The 19022-nt window shown below is 46.2% G+C and overlaps 2 protein-coding genes across 3 annotated transcripts in view; both read right to left on the bottom strand.

Moving 5' to 3' along the window:
• LOC310855654 (uncharacterized protein) overlaps nucleotides 1–19022 on the bottom strand; it is a 50273-nt gene that overhangs the window by 18777 nt on the left and 12474 nt on the right. For both annotated transcript variants that reach the window (XR_014569009.1, XM_083760754.1), the window contains exons 7-15: nucleotides 17833–18049; nucleotides 10973–11321; nucleotides 10284–10355; nucleotides 9154–9381; nucleotides 6514–6719; nucleotides 3560–3633; nucleotides 1465–1510; nucleotides 1175–1251; nucleotides 429–499 (exon numbers count right to left, since the gene is read on the bottom strand). Coding sequence is in view for 1 of the 2 variants with exons in the window: in XM_083760754.1 (XP_083616880.1) it covers nucleotides 429–499; nucleotides 1175–1251; nucleotides 1465–1510; nucleotides 3560–3633; nucleotides 6514–6719; nucleotides 9154–9381; nucleotides 10284–10355; nucleotides 10973–11321; nucleotides 17833–18049 (1340 nt within the window). In the remaining variant the exon portion in view is untranslated. The remainder of the gene's footprint in view (nucleotides 1–428; nucleotides 500–1174; nucleotides 1252–1464; nucleotides 1511–3559; nucleotides 3634–6513; nucleotides 6720–9153; nucleotides 9382–10283; nucleotides 10356–10972; nucleotides 11322–17832; nucleotides 18050–19022) is intronic.
• LOC310855971 (UDP-galactose translocator-like) lies at nucleotides 6917–7912 on the bottom strand (the record flags this gene model as incomplete). The annotated part of the gene is made up of 1 exon (XM_083761187.1): nucleotides 6917–7912. One exon carries the CDS (start codon nucleotides 7910–7912, stop codon nucleotides 6917–6919), a length of 996 nt encoding a protein of 331 aa, XP_083617313.1.

The following is a 19022-nucleotide window of genomic DNA, read 5'->3' as shown; positions in this document are numbered from 1 at the left end:
GGCACTGGGGAGGTACTGGACATTTCATATCACACACACACCATGATTCACTAGCCCCTCAAAAAAAAAAAATATATATATATATATATATATATTATTTTTTTTGAGGGGGCTTGGGGTACCCCCTGGCTATGCGTCGCGTACCCCTAGGGTAGATCTGCTGTTTTTCAATGGCTAAAGCATAACATAATGCTAACACCAAAAGGGGTTCCCCCCCAGAATGGGTTAAACCGACAGTAAGCCCCTCCGACCTGATTTACTACATTATGGTTTAAGTAAGTGAATAATTACATCTGGAATATGACGTGAGATGAGATGATGCATTTGATATGATCTCATGTTGTATTTTATCAGTTTAAGCACGTTGTAACGTTGTAAGAAAGGTGCTGTATAAAGTTTATTATTATTATTATTATTAGGGATGATACCTGTCACTGCTACTGAGTGGCTCCATGTCGAGGTGAGGGAACATGTTGATGATGTCACTGGAACAATCCTCCTGGAAACACAGGGTTTCTGCACTTTTAAAATGAACACTTCAGTGTGTCTGTCTGTCCGTCCGTCCGTCCATATTACAATTTACAATTTAGGCATTTAGCAGACGCTCTTGATCCAGAGCGACTTACATTTAAGCAAAAACAAAGCATGTCATACATCACATATATAAAAAGTAGTTATCATGAATCGTGTATAAGCTAAGAACGTAACAGTGGAGTATCTATGTCAACTATACATACTATACTATATTATATATTATACATGTGTACTATAAAGTGCTATGACTACATAAAATGCAATTCTAGTGCTGTCTACGTAACTAGCTATAAGTCTGTCTAAAACACTATCTAAGTCGACATAAAATGCTATCTAAGGGGGTATATCCATCCATCCGTTCATCCGTTCATCCATCCGTCCTTCCATCCATCCATCCATCATGTATTAATTTGAGACAGTAGACACCAGCAGGAGTTATTAGTTCATAATTGTGATCAGAATGGACACATGGTCCTCTGTCTTTAAGTTCAGAATCTTCGATTTTTCAAAAATAGCAGATCTACAAGCTCATAGCTCGAGCTATGAGCTATGAGCTTGTAGATCTGCTATTTTTCAATAGCTAAAGCATAACACCAAAAGGGGTTCCCGCCCCAAAATGGGTTAAGCTACTCTGACTCACCAGGGGCTGCTGGGTAGGAAGATGATGATGATGATGGTGATGATGAAGAGGGGATATAGACCTCTCCTTCACTCGAACTGAGAGAGAGAGAGAGAGAGAGAGAGAGAGAGAGAGAGAGAGAGAGAGAGAGAGAGAGAGAGAGAGAGAGAGAGAGAGAGAGAACAAAGCAATGATGGCATTATTAAGGTAGGCCTACTACAGTATTATGTGCATTTGTTAAGATATTATACAATACCAGTGAGTGTGTGTGTGTGTGTGTGTGTGTGCGTGCGTGTGTGTGCACTACTTACAGTAAGGTCTCTTCCTCTTCAAGGGAACTGATGGCTGTCTGACGAGCTGCAACATGCACGCACACACACACACACACACACACACACACACACACACACACACACACACACACACACACACACACACACACACACACACACACACACACACACACACACACACACACACACAACGTTGCATTACCAGGACACATACATCACTCTGCTACCTTACTGTATATTGCACTGTGTTTGTTCTGTGTTACAATAATATTAATACAAATAATATATTACATATATTATAGCAGCAACAGAGATCTGACATCACTAGACCTGTCACAATTATTACATCATCGCCTGATCGCAATTATAATAATCATTCAACGTTTATTTTTTTTGCACAATCGTCATAACTTCATGATCCTTACATTTGGTGTTAGCATCGTGTCGTGCTTTACCTATTGAAAAATAGCAGATCTACAAGCTCGTATCGCGCCACCGAGTGGCGCGATACGAGCTTGTAGGTCTGCTATTTTTTCGAAAATCGAAGAACAACAGACATTTTTAGAATCTGATCTCAGGTCAGAATGGGTTAATCAGACCAGTGTGTGTCCAGTGGAAACCTCGTATGAATCTGATCTCAGGTCAGAATGGGTTAAAAATATCCAGTTTAGTTCAGTGACCATGGTCACTGAACTAAATACTGGACCCAGTCATCACAAGGCACACAGTATTCCCAGGATATTCATAATACCTAAAATGACATTTTGGCCTCTTCACTTTTCTGCCCTCACGTTTGGTCCTCAATATGTACTTTGCTCAGCCAATCAAATCATTGCTATGGGGTGATCAGCCAATCAAATCATTGCTATGGGGTGATCAGCCAATCAAATCATTGCTATGGGGTGATCAGCCAATCAAATCATTGCTATGGGGTGATCAGCCAATCAAATCATTGCTATGGGGTGATCAGCCAATCAAATCATTGCTATGGGGTGATCAGCCAATCAAATCATTGCTATGGGGTGATCAGCCAATCAAATCATTGCTATGGGGTGATCAGCCAATCAAATCATTGCTATGGGGTGATCAGCCAATCAAATCATTGCTATGGGGTGATCAGCCAATCAAAGCATTGCTATGGGGTGATCAGCCAATCAAATCATTGCTATGGGGTGATCAGCCAATCAAATCATTGCTATGGGGTGATCAGCCAATCAAATCATTGCTATGGGGTGATCAGCCAATCAAATCATTGCTATGGGGGGTGATCAGCCAATCAAATCATTGCTATGGGGTGATCAGCCAATCAAATCATTGCTATGGGGGGTGATCAGCCAATCAAATCATTGCTATGGGGTGATCAGCCAATCAAATCATTGCTATGGGGTGATCAGCCAATCAAATCATTGCTATGGGGTGATCAGCCAATCAAAACATTGCTATGGGGGGTGATCAGCCAATCAAATCATTGCTATGGGGTGATCAGCCAATCAAATCATTGCTATGGGGTGATCAGCCAATCAAATCATTGCTATGGGGTGATCAGCCAATCAAATCATTGCTATGGGGTGATCAGCCAATCAAATCATTGCTATGGGGTGATCAGCCAATCAAATCATTGCTATGGGGTGATCAGCCAATCAAATCATCGTGTTTGTGTTCCACTAGTGCTGTGCAGAGCCATAGAGTAAGACAGAGTTACGACAACTCCGTTTTCTGCCCACTCAATGTCGTAATTATGTATTACTGTATGGCTCTGGTGCTGCGTGTTGCATTTTATTTAATGTAGCGTCGTGTTGTATAGATGTGTTACTGTAGTGAAGTTGTGTAGTGTTAACCCATTCTGACCTGAGATCAGATTCACACGAGGTTTCCACTGGACACACGCTGGTCTGATTAACCCATTCTGACCTGAGATCAGATTCTAAAAATGTCAGTCGCTCTTCGATTTTTCCAAAAATAGCAGACCTACAAGCTCGTATCGCGCCACTCGGTGGCGCGATATGAGCTTGTAGATCTGCTATTTTTCAATAGCTAAAGCACGACATGATGCCAACACCAAAATGGGTGCCCGTTCAGAATGGGTTAATGTTGTCGTGCTGTTTGTCGGTACCTGGTTGTTTGTCCACAGCCAGAGAATGTCGTACGGTAACTGGAAGTCAATCTTCTTAAGTCTCAGATACTTTCCTGGGAGAGAGAGGAAATGATCTGCGTGAACTTATCGTTTAAGATCATACAATACGTTTATTTCTTTTACGGTGTGTTTAGTACTAAGAGTCGTTGCTGTCAGGAGGAAACCACCTAACTCCATTCAGACAAAACCGCTTCAGACACTTCAGAGAAAACCTCTTAACACCCCGAACAAATCAGAACACCAGGGAGTATTTAGTAGGGCTGTCACGATTCGCCTAGTCCACGATTCAATTCAATTTTCGATTTGAAGCTCACGATTCGATTCGATGTTCGATTCGCTATCACGATTCGCCTAGTCCACGATTCAATTACATTTTCGATTTGAAGCTCACGATTTGCTTCGATTATTTCAATCTATTTTTTTAAAACCTCCTTTTTCAGCATTGAGGGATATATAATTAATAATTATAATTTAGGCCAATATCTTGATTTGTAAAGAAAAACACTTGTTTCCCAATAAGTCACTTTTATTTTCTATAAATAACAAATCAGAATGAGAATAATAAAAGGTTTAACAACTTTGGGTTTTATGCCCTAACATTTTTTTTAAATGTTTATTTAAGATTAGATGACTTGTAACATTCTTGTTAAGCTCTAAGTAAGTAAAATAAAGGGGAAAAAAGACAAATAGTAAATACAAAGTTCAACCAAACAATTACATTTGGCTGTTACAAATTATTCTAGCCTACTTTGTAGAATGTTCACATTGTTTGAACAGGTAAGACTATGAGAGCTCTAACAAAGTGTGAATACTAGTTAGTGCAATTTGATCTGCATGGCTCAGCCCTTCAGTGATTTGTGCCCTCACTTTATCATACATGCCAGGTAACACACGTGTGGTCATATGCGACCTGCATGGCATTTTGTAACGTGCAGGTTCTGCAACTCTCATTAAATATTGAAAGCCAGCGTTTTCCACCATTGAAAGTGGTCGCATCATCGCATGTCACGGGGGCGAATTAGCTGAGAGCTTTTCTCTATAAGAATCTAGAATAGTTGGCTGTGTTGTTGTCTTTGTACCATCTTTGGACAGATCGATTTCTTTGTGATGTCTGCTAAGATGCTGGCCCATATTTGACGCGTTGCCTTTGGGATACGGCACTCGTTTGGAGCATAAACGACAAACTGAAACCGTTTTGTCAACGATGCGTCGTGTGCCATCATAACTCACTGGGAAGCCAAAATATTTCCAAACTTCTTTCCGTGTGTCATCGTCGTCGCTGTCTACAACAGCACTGGCCATGGTAAAACACAACAGCGGTCTCGTTCTCTCACTTCTGTGTGTTTATTGTCATCCGTGTATCACTATCTACAAGCTCCAAGTGTTGCATGACAGCGCTTTGTGAGCTTGCAGATGAACCATTTTTGTGTGCGGCGTGCGCCAGCCAGGTCCTCACAAGTATAGTACTATAAAACACCTCAGCGCAACAAGTCCTCGGCGCAACAAAAAAGTTGATATTTAAATCGTGTTATTCTCGGTCAATTTTCAACCGATTGTTCTAATTCCAAATGGCCTATAATCCGTGAAGTGTAAATTTTCATTGGGTGAAAATCTACCGGTACTAGGCCTACAGTTTATAATGAAATCATGTGTTTGTCCGATGCTTCCCCATGCTCAATCAGAACATGTAGTGGTTACACCTGTGTGTTGATACGCTCCCTCTTACAATTAAATCAAAATGCATTGCATGCAATGTTTATTGTTTACCATACTAAAAAAAGATGACTGCATGGAACTGTATGTAACCAAATGATGGCCCGGTGCAGACCGGTGCAAAAAGCCGTGGCCGGTGTGCAAAGAAATAACTGATCTACAAGCTCACAATGTGTCGAGCCTCGGTGCGTTATGAGCTGTGTGTATGTGACTGACTGTGTGTGTGTGTGGCAAGGCTCCGATACAGCTGGCTTTTCGTCTCTTTTTTTTCTCCCCCAGCGGAAGCATGCATGCGCGGAATGGCCCGGCCGCTCGCGGAAGTAAAAACATAAAACATCGCGATTCGGTGCGTCATTTCGATACACTGAATCGAACGTCAATTTCGATTCAATTTCGATTCGTATCGAGAATCGTGACAGCCTTAGTATTTAGGACCATTACATCAGAGCGCACAGCGATTTGCAGCAACGGAGCCATAGAGTATATATATCTATAGAGAACACACCGAGTTCTCCTCCCATCCACTTGCATTGAGTTGCTCAAAAGCGCATGAGGCGGATTCACTCCTCCTTCCTGGTAGGAACAGAGTGCATTCTGGGACGGATTGCAATGGTGAGTGGCCCCAAACACATGAACGCGCTGCCGTTGAACGCGCACGAGCGTTGTCCGTCGTGAACGTGTACAATGATAGTCAACGGACAGCGCGTTCATGTGTTTGGGGCCAGGCTGCAATACCTTCATTCGGCCACTATGTCCATTTCAACTCAAGATTTCCTCTGGGTGCCTTCTCTATAAATATATATACTCTAAGAGCAGAGCACATTTCAAGGTGCACCAGGCGCCATCTTGGATGTAGCTAAGTAGCTAGATGTAGCTAAGTAGCTAGATGTAGCTAAGTAGCTAGATGTAGCTAGCTAGATGTAGCTAAGTAGCTAGATGTACTGTCTCTAGCTAGAGCCCCTGAACAATCTGACTGATACATCTCGAGTACGCGACTCAAGGGATAATGCATACCAATTTGTCTATAATACGCAGGCGCAGTAGCAAAAAGAGTGTCCGTAAGAACACAGAAAATGTCGAGCGGTGTTCCGAGATTATCGGCTCACAGACGGGGGGGGATGGGACAAAGAAACATTCATGTCCGGTTTGCCCGGACATTCTGGCCTGCAATGGTGAAAAGGTCACCAAAGAAAGAACAGAATGTGGTGTCATATACTGACCCACATGTAGTGGCGCAGGCAGAAGGCTGCGTTCGTGTTCTTCATGGCTGTAGTGGTGTTGCTCTGCGCCGGGCCCGGGGCACTGCTGTTGTCCTGGGCTGTGTTCATGCTGTTGTGGGCTGTAGTCCTGTTGTCCTGGGCTGTGCTGCTGCTGTTGTTCTGGGCTGTATGCCCAGCTGTCTCTGCTGGCCTGCTGGACAGGAGTGCTGGAAAAGAATGCATACAACGAACAATGTCAACTGTTGTTTAGTTTGACTAAAGACTAAAAATAACGTGAAAACCTTTCAACCAGCAGCATCACTTAAAACAAACCCCCAAACCTTTTGGGCCGTGCGCCCCCTGTTACCTCCTGATCTAGCCGATATATGGTGCCACCCAATAGAGCAAATCTCTCGCTTTGATATCATTGAGGATGCGCTAGGACGTGTAGCCTACTGTACATGTAGATGGCTCCTATGACCATGGCAGCGCCGCACGCAAACAGAAGGTCCAGATGGAAGTCAAACAGGTAGACCGACAGCAGCGTGGAGATCACACAGGACAAGGACATGGCGAGCGACTTGACGACGTTGTCGGCGTACCTCACCACCACGGCCACCAGGAGGCCGCCGAACGCACTGTTGAAAACGACCGCCCACACCGCGGGCGTGTAGCCGAAGAAGAACCCTTTAGCGGAGACCGCGGCGCCGTCCTTCCACCAGACTCCCAGCATGCCGAGGGCCGTGCCGGAGAGTCCCAGCTGGACGTTCCGCACCCACACAGAGGCGGAGCTTCCCTTGAGGATCTTCTCGAAGTAGACGCCGGCGAAGCCCGACGACACGCAGCAGGCCAGCACGGCGAGCAGCCCCACGGCGGGGTTCTGGTTCTGGCCGCCGGACGAGCCCACGGCGGCCGGCGGCGCCATGGCGTGCTGCTGGACCTGCACCACGGCCACGCCGGCGAACAGGAGCAGCAGGGACGCCCACTGGCCTCGGGACAGCGAGCGCCTCAGCAGCAGCACGCTGAACAGCGCCGTGGTCAGGATCTTCAGCTGGGAGGTGACCTGGAAGGTGGCGGCGGGCAGGTTGGCCACGGCCACGTAGCCCAGGTTGTTCTGCAGCGTGTAGAGGAAGGCGGGGACGAGCAGACGCAGCGTGTCGCCGTAACGCACCGCCACGCTGTCGTACAGCGCCGCCCGGCCGCTCTGCAGGAGGACGACGCCCACGCAGGTCAGCAGCTTGAGCGCCTCCGCCGTGACCACGGCCGAGGTGGCGAGGAAGCGCTCGCCGGGCAGCGTGCAGACGTAGCGCGTGCCGAGGGCGACCGAGGCGTTCTGGAGCACCAGCGTCAACACGCTGACGTATTTCAACCACCTCTCGCGGCTTCTCAGCTTCTCGCCACGTTCTGCTGGCAACAACATGGTCTGGCACACAAACAATGGTGACTCCAACGGTAATATTCATTTATTATAAATATTTAAAGAACAATTTCACGGTTGTGAAATCATCATTGCATGATGATGTCATATCGTCACGCAATCTATAGCAGCAAACCAAACTATCATTTGATATGTATTAGTTTAATATTTGTCAGACAGAACTATGTCAGTACCATGACGTCAATCATCCATATTTGGGCATATGGACGGAGAGAAAGAAACACAGACAGGCAACACCCGGAACTGGAGTGTTTGTGAAGAAGTGGACTGGCGTGAATTTGAAGTGTCTTAAAGCCCGGAGCTCAGCTCACCCCATGTCTGTCCCTATTGGTTGTCTAAGAGCTCCACACAGCTATAGGTTGACCTCTATTCATTTTAAGAAATGGCAACCCGATATATCAACGAATATGGACAGCCGCGTATTAACCACTTATTTAGTCACCTGTGTTAATTAATTATGTTCATTATTATATTTCCTCTTCACTTTTTTTTAATTAAGCCTCGTTTTGTTAAAGGAGCATTCAGTGATTTGGGTCCGTCCCGGTAACAAGATATGTACGCACACGCTCTACAGTGGGGGGGGGGGACACGCAACAGGCCAACAGCACGTGCACCGAGGCCCCGCCCCGCTCAATCCTGATTGGAGGAAGACCCCTCCATCCTGAATATACCTTTAACTTCATCATTAATTAATCACAATGTTTTTGTTCATTAAAGGCTTGGCCTTGGAAATGTGGCTTTTTGGGGCATAACTGTAGCGTGATCAAGCTACTATTAAGTTTTTCCGTGTGAAGTGAGGGGTGCTGTTATCATCATACAGCATCATACATCACATTCCGTTCTCAGCCAATCAAATCATCCCATTCCGTCCTACAAAAACACATTCCGTGCTCAAATGGACATAACGTACACACAGAGCTGTGCATAGGAGGGGCTAGCGCCTCTCAAAAACCACATTAGACCTCATCCTGACCTAAGTGATTCTGGAGTCTGATCTCTCTTCAGATGCTTCATGGTTAAGGTCAGAAATTAGGACAGAACAGGTTCTGTTCTGATCAAATACCTTGGAGAGAATTTAGATTTACACACACACACACACACATATACACACACACACACACACACACACACACACACACACACACACACACACACACACACACACACACACACACACACACACACACACACACACACACACACTAGTTCAAACTGTATCTCACTCTGTAGTTTTATAGTCGTCAGAGTAGAGCCCCGCCCTCAGGAACTTCTTGGTGGGAGGACCTTCAGACCTCTCCTCCTCCGCCACCTCCCCCTCCTCTTCCTCCTCCTCCTCCCCCTCCTCCCATTGGCCGGCTGCAGTTCGGGGCGAGCCCTGCTCAATCTCCGATTGGACGAAACACGACGAGGGCGCGGCGACGCAGCTCTCTGGTCTGTCCTCCACGACGACACTAAAAAAAGAAAAGGGATGAAGCGAGATAGAGTGATAGAGTGATAGAATGATAGAATGATAGAATGATAGAGTGATAGAGTGATAGAGTGATAGAATGATAGAGTGATAGAGTGATAGAGTGATAGAGTGATAGAGTGATAGAGTGATAGAGTGATATAGTGATATAGTGATAGAGTGATAGAGTGATAGAGTGATAGAGTGATAGAGTGATAGTGATAGAGTGATAGAGTGATAGAGTGATAGAGTGATAGAGTGATAGAGTGATATAGTGATAGAGTGATAGAATGATAGAATGAATAAAAAAGAGAGAGAAAAGGCACTGGTTTAGCACACAGTGCTGAAAACCATGTGTTGAATAGATTAGATTACTGGTTGGACATGGAAACCATGTGTTAACCCATGCTGACCTGAGATCAGATTCATACGAGGTTTCCACTGGACACACACTGGTCCGATTAACCCATTCTGACCCGAGATCAGATTCTAAAAAATGTCAGTCGTTCTTCGATTTTTCAAAAATAGCAGACCTACAAGCTCGTAGCGCGCCACTCGGTGGCGCGCTATGAGCTTGTAGATCTGCTATTTTTCAATAGCTAAAGCATGACATGATGCCGACACCAAAATGGGTGCCCGGTCAGAATGGGTTAAAGGAGTGGGCAGACAACGTGGGCAGGGGTGAGGTGGGTCTCGGGGAGGTGAGGCCAAGTAGTAGCCTGACCAGTTTGTTTTGGGAAGTCTGGAGCCTATCAGAATCAGAATCAGAAAAACTTTATTGTCATTTTTCCAGGCAGAAAAAACGAAATTACGATGTGCTGAGTGCTGATTCTGAAGTCTGGAGCCTAGTTTTAAGGGCATTTGAGGTGCTGTGATACGATGAGGTGCATGCATAGTCGAAGAAACCTTGTATGAGGGCTCTTGTTAGGGTCTTCAAGGTGTTTTTGCTGACCAGTGAGGAGATCCTGTACAGGAATCCTGGATAAGCATGGTACAAAATTGGTACAAAACTATTTTTGGGGCAAAAAAGTTTTTCTCATTTTCTTTTTTTGGATGCGATTAAGAATTGTAAACCCTGTTTCTAAATAGGCTATACACATCTGCATGTTTTATAATGTGTGTCTGTGCACGTATAGCGCACGTGTACGCAAATGTGCATGCATGTGTGCACGCCGGAGTCCCCCCACTTCTAAAAGTAGCACTACAACACTGCCCTGCCCCTGAAGCCCTAAATGCTCCAGATGTGCAGGTTGGTGCCCTTGCATGGTTTCCTCCTCTGCCACGGGCGTGTGAATGTGTGTGAATGTGTGTGTGAATGTGTGTGAATGTGTGTGTGAATGTGTGTTAATGTGTGTCAATGTGTGTGTGAATGTGTGTGAATGTGTGTGAATGTGTGTGAATGTGTGTGAATGTGTGTGTGAATGTGTGTGAATGTGTGTGAATGTGTGTGTGAATGTGTGTGTGAATGCGTGAATGGGTGAATGTAATGCACAACCTCTGTTAAAGCACCTTGGATAAAAGGCGCTATATGAATGCACCATTTACCATTTTTCCCCTGCAGCACTACACTACTATGTGTTTAAATCAGTGCCTACCTCTGACTGCAGGGGGCGCTGGGGTACTTCTGCTTCCGGCCTCTCTTTCTCTTCAGCTGCGTGCACAACTCCCTGTCCTCCCCTCCTCCTCCCCCTCCTCCCCCTCCTCCTCCTCCTCCCGCCGCCTCCTCCCTGCGTGCGTTCAGGAGGTGGTGGGGGGTGGTGCGGGGGTGGGGGGAGGCCAGGGGGAGGTGGTGGTGGGAGGAGGAGGAGGAGGGCAGCGGGGGGTACTTCCTGGGTCTGCCCGGACCGCGCTTCTTAACGGGCGCCTCGGTGCCAACGCCGCCGCCGCCGCCCCACAACAGGGCGGCCGGTTCGAGTCCTACGGGCCGCCGCCGCCCCGAGGCACCTTGGGAGAGGGGAGAGAGAGAGAGAGAGAGAGAGAGAGAGAGAGAGAGAGAGAGAGAGCTTTTTGATTCACATCTTTGACAAAAATGCATATCGTTACTAAAATTCTTCTTCCGCCTATACGTGTCATTCTCTGCGCCATTTTGAAATAGGGTTGAAACCACAGTGGGAAACGGTGCAGAAGTCGTCAAAAGTCGTCCTAGTTTTCCTCGTTAGTTCCATTTTAAACTGTTGTTTTATCAACGTTTCAGTTTTTTAAACCCATTCTGAACGGGAACCCATGTTGGTGTCAGCATCGTGTTATGCTTTAGATATTGAAAAATAGCAGATCTACAAGCTCGTATCGCGCCACCGAGTGGCGCGATACGAGCTTGTAGGTCTGCTATTTTTGAAAAATCGAAGAACGACTGACATTTTTAGAATCTGATCTCAGGTCAGAATGGGTTGATCAGACCAGTGTGTGTCCCGTGGAAACCCTCGTATGAATCTGATCTCAGGTCAGAATGGGTTAAATGTCAGCTGACGACTTTGAAGGGCTCACGGCCATGAAGCGCTCGGCATAAACAAAACTTGGCGACCTCTAAATACCCGTATGTGAGCGTCGCTCTGCTCTCTAAATACCCGTATGTGAGCGCTGCTCTGCTCTCTAAATACCCGTATGTGAGCGTCGCTCTGCTCTCTAAATACCCGTATGTGAGCGTCGCTCTGCTCTCTAAATACCCGTATGTGAGCGTCGCTCTGCTCTCTAAATACCCGTATGTGAGCGGTCTGCTCTGCTCTCTAAATACCAGTATGTGAGTGTCGCTCTGCTCTCTAAATACCCGTATGTGAACGTCACTCTGCTCTCTAAATACCCGTATGTGAGTGTCGCTCTGCTCTCTAAATACCCGTATGTGAGCGTCGCTCTGCTCTCTAAATACCCGTATGTGAGTGTCGCTCTGCTCTCTAAATACCCGTATGTGAGCGTCGCTCTGCTCTCTAAATACCCGTATGTGAGCGTCGCTCTGCTCTCTAAATACCCGTATGTGAGCGTCGCTCTGCTCTCTAAATACCCGTATGTGAGCGTCGCTCTGCTCTCTAAATACCCGTATGTGAGTGTCGCTCTGCTCTCTAAATACCCGTATGTGAGCGTCGCTCTGCTCTCTAAATACCCGTATGTGAGTGTCGCTCTGCTCTCTAAATACCCGTATGTGAGCGTCGCTCTGCTCTCTAAATACCCGTATGTGAGTGTCGCTCTGCTCTCTAAATACACGTATGTGAGGGTCGCTCTGCTCTCTAAATACCCGTATGTGAGCGTCACTCTGCTCTCTAAATACCCGTATGTGAGCGTCGCTCTGCTCTCTAAATACCCGTATGTGAGCGTCGCTCTGCTCTCTAAATACCCGTATGTGAGCGTCGCTCTGCTCTCTAAATACCCGTATGTGAGCGTCACTCTGCTCTCTAAATACCCGTATGTGAGCGTCGCTCTGCTCTCTAAATACCCGTATGTGAGCGGTTTGCTCTGCTCTCTAAATACCCGTATGTGAGCGTCGCTCTGCTCTCTAAATACCCGTATGTGAGCGTCGCTCTGCTCTCTAAATACCCGTATGTGAGCGTCGCTCTGCTCTCTAAATACCCGTATGTGAGCGTCGCTCTGCTCTCTAAATACCCGTATGTGAGCGTCGCTCTGCTCTCTAAATACCCGTATGTGAGTGTCGCTCTGCTCTCTAAATACCCGTATGTGAGCGCTGCTCTGCTCTCTAAATACCCGTATGTGAGTGTCGCTCTGCTCTCTAAATACCCGTATGTGAGTGTCGCTCTGCTCTCTAAATACCCGTATGTGAGCGTCGCTCTGCTCTCTAAATACCCGTATGTGAGCGTCGCTCTGCTCTCTAAATACCCGTATGTGAGTGTCGCTCTGCTCTCTAAATACCCGTATGTGAGTGTCGCTCTGCTCTCTAAATACCCGTATGTGAGCGTCGCTCTGCTCTCTAAATACCCGTATGTGAGCGTCGCTCTGCTCTCTAAATACCCGTATGTGAGCGCTGCTCTGCTCTCTAAATACCCGTATGTGAGCGTCGCTCTGCTCTCTAAATACCCGTATGTGAGCGTCGCTCTGCTCTCTAAATACCCGTATGTGAGCGTCGCTCTGCTCTCTAAATACCCGTATGTGAGCGTCACTCTGCTCTCTAAATACCCGTATGTGAGCGTCGCTCTGCTCTCTAAATACCCGTATGTGAGCGTCGCTCTGCTCTCTAAATACCCGTATGTGAGTGTCGCTCTGCTCTCTAAATACCCGTATGTGAGCGCTGCTCTGCTCTCTAAATACCCGTATGTGAGCGGTTTGCTCTGCTCTCTAAATACCCGTATGTGAGCGGTTTGCTCTGCTCTCTAAATACCCGTATGTGAGCGGTTTGCTCTGCTCTCTAAATACCCGTATGTGAGCGGTTTGCTCTGCTCTCTAAATACCCGTATGTGAGCGCTGCTCTGCTCTCTAAATACCCGTATGTGAGCGCTGCTCTGCTCTCTAAATACCCGTATGTGAGCGCTGCTCTGCTCTCTAAATACCCGTATGTGAGCGCTGCTCTGCTCTCTAAATACCCGTATGTGAGCGTCGCTCTGCTCTCTAAATACCTGTATGTGAGCGTCACTCTGCTCTCTAAATACCCGTATGTGAGCGTCGCTCTGCTCTCTAAATACCCGTATGTGAGTGTCGCTCTGCTCTCTAAATACCCGTATGTGAGCGTCGCTCTGCTCTCTAAATACCCGTATGTGAGCGTCACTCTGCTCTCTAAATACCCGTATGTGAGCGTCACTCTGCTCTCTAAATACCCGTATGTGAGCGCTGCTCTGCTCTCTAAATACCCGTATGTGAGCGGTTTGCTCTGCTCTCTAAATACCCGTATGTGAGCGGTTTGCTCTGCTCTCTAAATACCCGTATGTGAGCGTCGCTCTGCTCTCTAAATACCCGTATGTGAGCGTCGCTCTGCTCTCTAAATACCCGTATGTGAGCGTCGCTCTGCTCTCCGGTTTCTTCTCGTGGCTGCAGAGAAACAAGGAAAATGTTTTGGGCGTCCCGTTTTTATCCCTTACGTTGAGTCGTTTATTTATTCTAAATATCGGTTTTAACTGCCCACCCCTAAGACAGGGCCTTGGTGAACACCCATTATTTCAATATGAAACAGCAAGCAGCAGGGAGGTGCTTTTATGAATCCCATTATAACCCAAACACTTGGAAAGCTGAAAATAGCCGATCTACAAGCTCACAACGTGGTCTCTCCGTGACGCGTTGTGAGCTTGTGGATCGTCTATTTCTGGAGCACGACACCCGACCGACGTGCATCATAAATAATTAAACACAGGGCAAAGCTCCAAAGCCCAATTCTTAAACCTAACCTCTAAAAAGTCTAATCTCTCAATGCGCATTCTGCTGACAGCACAATCTGTCAAAGCCTTAAGAGGGAAAGAAATATGTATTTCTCTTCCTTTATTTTCTACCAAATGCCTTCCCAGATTGCTAAATGATTCCTAACCATAAGCCCCAAAATCAGTATCAACCAAAAAAACTACGGTTTCTCTTGTGAGGGCGTAGTGTACGCACGCACGCAAACGCACACAAACGCACGCAAACGCACGCACGCACGCAAACTCACACAAAAACACACACGCAAACGCACGCAAACGCACGCACGCACACACAGTGACTCCCGCACGCACACACACAGTGACTCACGCACGCACGCAACGCAAAGCAACGCACGAACACACGCACGCACGCACGCACGCACGCACGCACGCACGCACGCACACAAACAGTGACTTAGCGGTACAGTGAGGTGAGTCATCGTACACATGGTTTACAGATTAGCCGCGGTGGAAGAAGAAATACCACTAAGTATATCAATACCACAGAGTAGAAACACTCTGCTACAAGTTAAAATACTGCAGAGTAGAAACACTCTGCTACAAGTTACAATACCACAGAGTAGAAACACTCTGCTACAAGTTAAAATACCACAGAGTAGAAACACTCTGCTACAAGTTTAAATACTGCAGAGTAGAAACACTCTGCTACAAGTTACAATACCACAGAGTAGAAACACTCTGCTACAAGTTGAAATACCACAGAGTAGAAACACTCTGCTACAAGTTGAAATACCACAGAGTAGAAACACTCTGCTACAAGTTTAAATACTGCAGAGTAGAAACACTCTGCTACAAGTTTAAATGCAGCAGAGTAGAAACACTCTGCTACAAGTTTAAATACCACAGAGTAGAAACACTCTGCTACAAGTTAAAATACTGCAGAGTAGAAACACACAGGTTACAAATGAATACAATGTTTCAACATCTTTTGAAAATAGCAGATGTACAAGCTCATTGTACAATGCGACGCATTGTGAGCATTGTGAGCTTGTACGTCTGCTATTTTCAAATGGCTATATAGGGCTGAAGTGGTATAATGAAAATCTGCAAAGTAACTAGTAACTAAAGTTTTCAAATAATTGCAGTGGAGTGAAAAGTAGGCTACAACAATATTGCCTCTGAGATGTAGTGGAGTAGAAGTAACAGTTTAAGTTGAAAATACTGAAGAAAGTAACTCAAATAAGTGAAAATGGCACTTCAGTACAGTACTTGAGTAAATGTACTTAGTTACTTTCCAGCTGCGTGCGTGCATGCGTGCGTGCGTGCGTGCGTGTGTGCGTGGGTGCATGCGTGTGTGCGTGTGTGTGTGCGTGTGTGCGTGGGTGCTATGTCACAACACTTCCCCAACAGACCAGATCACAGGCCTTTCTGGGAACCGCATTAAAAACACATTATGATGGGTACACACGTTGTCCCAGTGTGTGTGTGTGTGTGTGTGTGTGTGTGTGTGTGTGTGTGTGTGTGTTGTGTGTGTGTGTGTGTGTCAGGAATGCTCCTATTTTTCCATAATCATCTCCTATTTCTAATCATTTCAAGTTGAATTTCTGTCTGTCTGTCTGTCTGTCTGTCTGCCTGCCTGCCTGTCTACCTGTTCACTTCAAATTTGGATTTTAAGTGAACATTTTTAACTACAATCTTTGCTCCTGGGGGGTCCTAGGAACTACACATTTTGAGTTGTGGGTATTCATCCATTGTTGTCGATTAAATAATCTATTTAATTAAGAAGATTGAGCAGAGTAACAACACATACAGAGAGTGAGGAACAGGCCTCCTTGCCTGTTCCAAAACCTCCCAAACCCCATTCTCAGACAGTCCTTATAGTCTGGTCCTAACAGAGATGTCACACTGAATGTCCATATACGGATCTGCGCTAAACAAAAGGGCGACACACAAATAACTATACCTTTTGCTGACAGCGTGGAGGAGTCAAGTCAGCTGTTAGATTTGACAGCTGCATGAATTAGACTGAGCTCATTGGTGAGCAAAGAGACTTAAACCCATTCTGACCTGCGATCAGATTCATACGAGGTTTCCGCCGGACACACACACTGGTCCTGATGAACCCATTCTGACCTGAGATCAGATTCTAAAAATGTCAGTCGTTCTTCGATTTTTTTCAAAAATAGCAGACCTACAAGCTCGTATCGCGCCACTCGGTGGCGCGATACGAGCTTGTAGATCTGCTATTTTTAAATAGCTAAAGCGTAACATGATGCTGACACCAAAATGGGTGCCCGGTCAGAACGGGTTAATGGAAGGAAGATAAATACACAATAATGCATATATTTAGCACTGTAGTTGGCATTCTAAAATTCACATTACAGCCTGCCTGTCTGTCTGCCTAACTGCCTGCCTGCCTGCCTGCCTGTCTGTCTGCCTGTCTACCTGTTCACTTAACATTTGGATTTTAAGTGAACATTTTTTTTTTTTAAACACTTTATTTTGATTTTTATTGATGAATAAATGAAAAAACATATGTGTACATTTTGTTGTATCCGACATGTAAATATCCCCCCCCCCAATCAAGGTCAGAACAAGACAAATAAAACAAAGACAGACAGTACAAGACAGTACAGAAAATAATAATAATAATAAAATAAAATAAATAAAATAAACAGCATTTTCCATCAGGGTATGGTATCTAGGTTACATACATTGTATCCATCTTTCAGTTTAGATAGTAAATTGCTCTATATCCAACTGTCTACTTACTGAGGGCCTCCAACCAGAGGTCGCCCAATGTCAGGTTTGGTGTGAGGTATCAGATTGTACAAGGGAATATGGGTTTAAGTGAAAGGTATACTTTCTACAAACTCTATGAAAGGGGTCCAAGTCATAATGTATCTATCTTTAGAACCACTACGGTTGTACCTTAGTTTCTCTAGGGGAATCATGGAGAGGACCTCTTTGACCCACTGTTTGAACGAGGGAGGTTTCCCCGACTTCCATTGTCGAAGTATCAATCTACGAGCCAAAAGCGTTGTGAATGCCACAGCATTTTAAGTGAACATTTTTAACTACAATCTTTGCTTCTGGGGGGTCCTAGGAATAACATATTTTGAGATGTGGGTATTCATCCATCCATCCTTCCTTCCTTCCTTCCTCACCTTCTCTCGTCTCGGTCCAAACGGACCCCTCCTTCCTCTCTCCTGGGCTCCTATTGGTCCTGGCTCTCGTGGGGCCCCTCCCCCCGGTCGCCACGGCAGCAGAGGCAAACAGGTTGGTGTGCAGGGGAGAGGGGGCGGGGCTTTCCCCTCTCTCCTCCTCCTCATCATCATCGTCGTCGTCGTCTTCATCGTCATCATCCTCCTCCTCCTCATAGGCCTGTCAAGATCATGACATTTTAGTTGACGTCTTTTCTCCCTTGGGGGAGAAAGGGTAACAGCCAGGGGTCAGTTTGACCCAAATGAAAGGGTAACAGCCAGGGGTCAGTTTGACCCAAATGAAAGGGTAACAGCCAGGGGTCAGTTTGACCCAGAAAGGGTAACAGCCAGGGGTCAGTTTGACCCAAATGAAAGGGTAACAGCCAGGGGTCAGTTTGACCCAAATGAAAGGGTAACAGCCAGGGGTCAGTTTGACCCAGATGAAAGGGTAACAGCCAGGGGTCAGTTTGAACCAAATGAAAGGGTAACAGCCAGGGGTCAGTTTGACCCAGAAAGGGTAACAGCCAGGGGCCAGTTTGACCCAAATGAAAGGGTAACAGCCAGGGGTCAGTTTGACCCAAATGAAAGGGTAACAGCCAGGGGTCAGTTTGACCCAGAAAGGGTAACAGCCAGGGGTCAGTTTGACCCAAATGAAAGGGTAACAGCCAGGGGTCAGTTTGACCCAAATGAAAGGGTAACAGCCAGGGGTCAGTTTGACCCAAATGAAAGGGTAACAGCCAGGGGTCAGTTTGACCCAGAAAGGGTAACAGCCAGGGGTCAGTTTAACCCAAATGAAAGGGTAACAGCCAGGGGTCAGTTTGACCCAAATGAAAGGGTAACAGCCAGGGGTCAGTTTGACCCAGAAAGGGTAACAGCCAGGGGTCAGTTTGACCCAAATGAAAGGGTAACAGCCAGGGGTCAGTTTGACCCAAATGAAAGGGTAACAGCCAGGGGTCAGTTTGACCCAAATGAAAGGGTAACAGCCAGGGGTCAGTTTGACCCAGAAAGGGTAACAGCCAGGGGTCAGTTTGACCCAAATGAAAGGGTAACAGCCAGGGGTCAGTTTGACCCAAATGAAAGGGTAACAGCCAGGGGTCAGTTTGACCCAGAAAGGGTAACAGCCAGGGGTCAGTTTAACCCAAATGAAAGGGTAA

Source organism: Protomyctophum parallelum, assembly GCF_964188405.1.
Source record: "Protomyctophum parallelum genome assembly, chromosome: 3".
Taxonomy (NCBI): Eukaryota; Metazoa; Chordata; class Actinopteri; order Myctophiformes; family Myctophidae; genus Protomyctophum; species Protomyctophum parallelum.
Note: the sequence above shows the minus strand (reverse complement) of the source record. Positions and strands in the feature narration are given on the sequence as shown.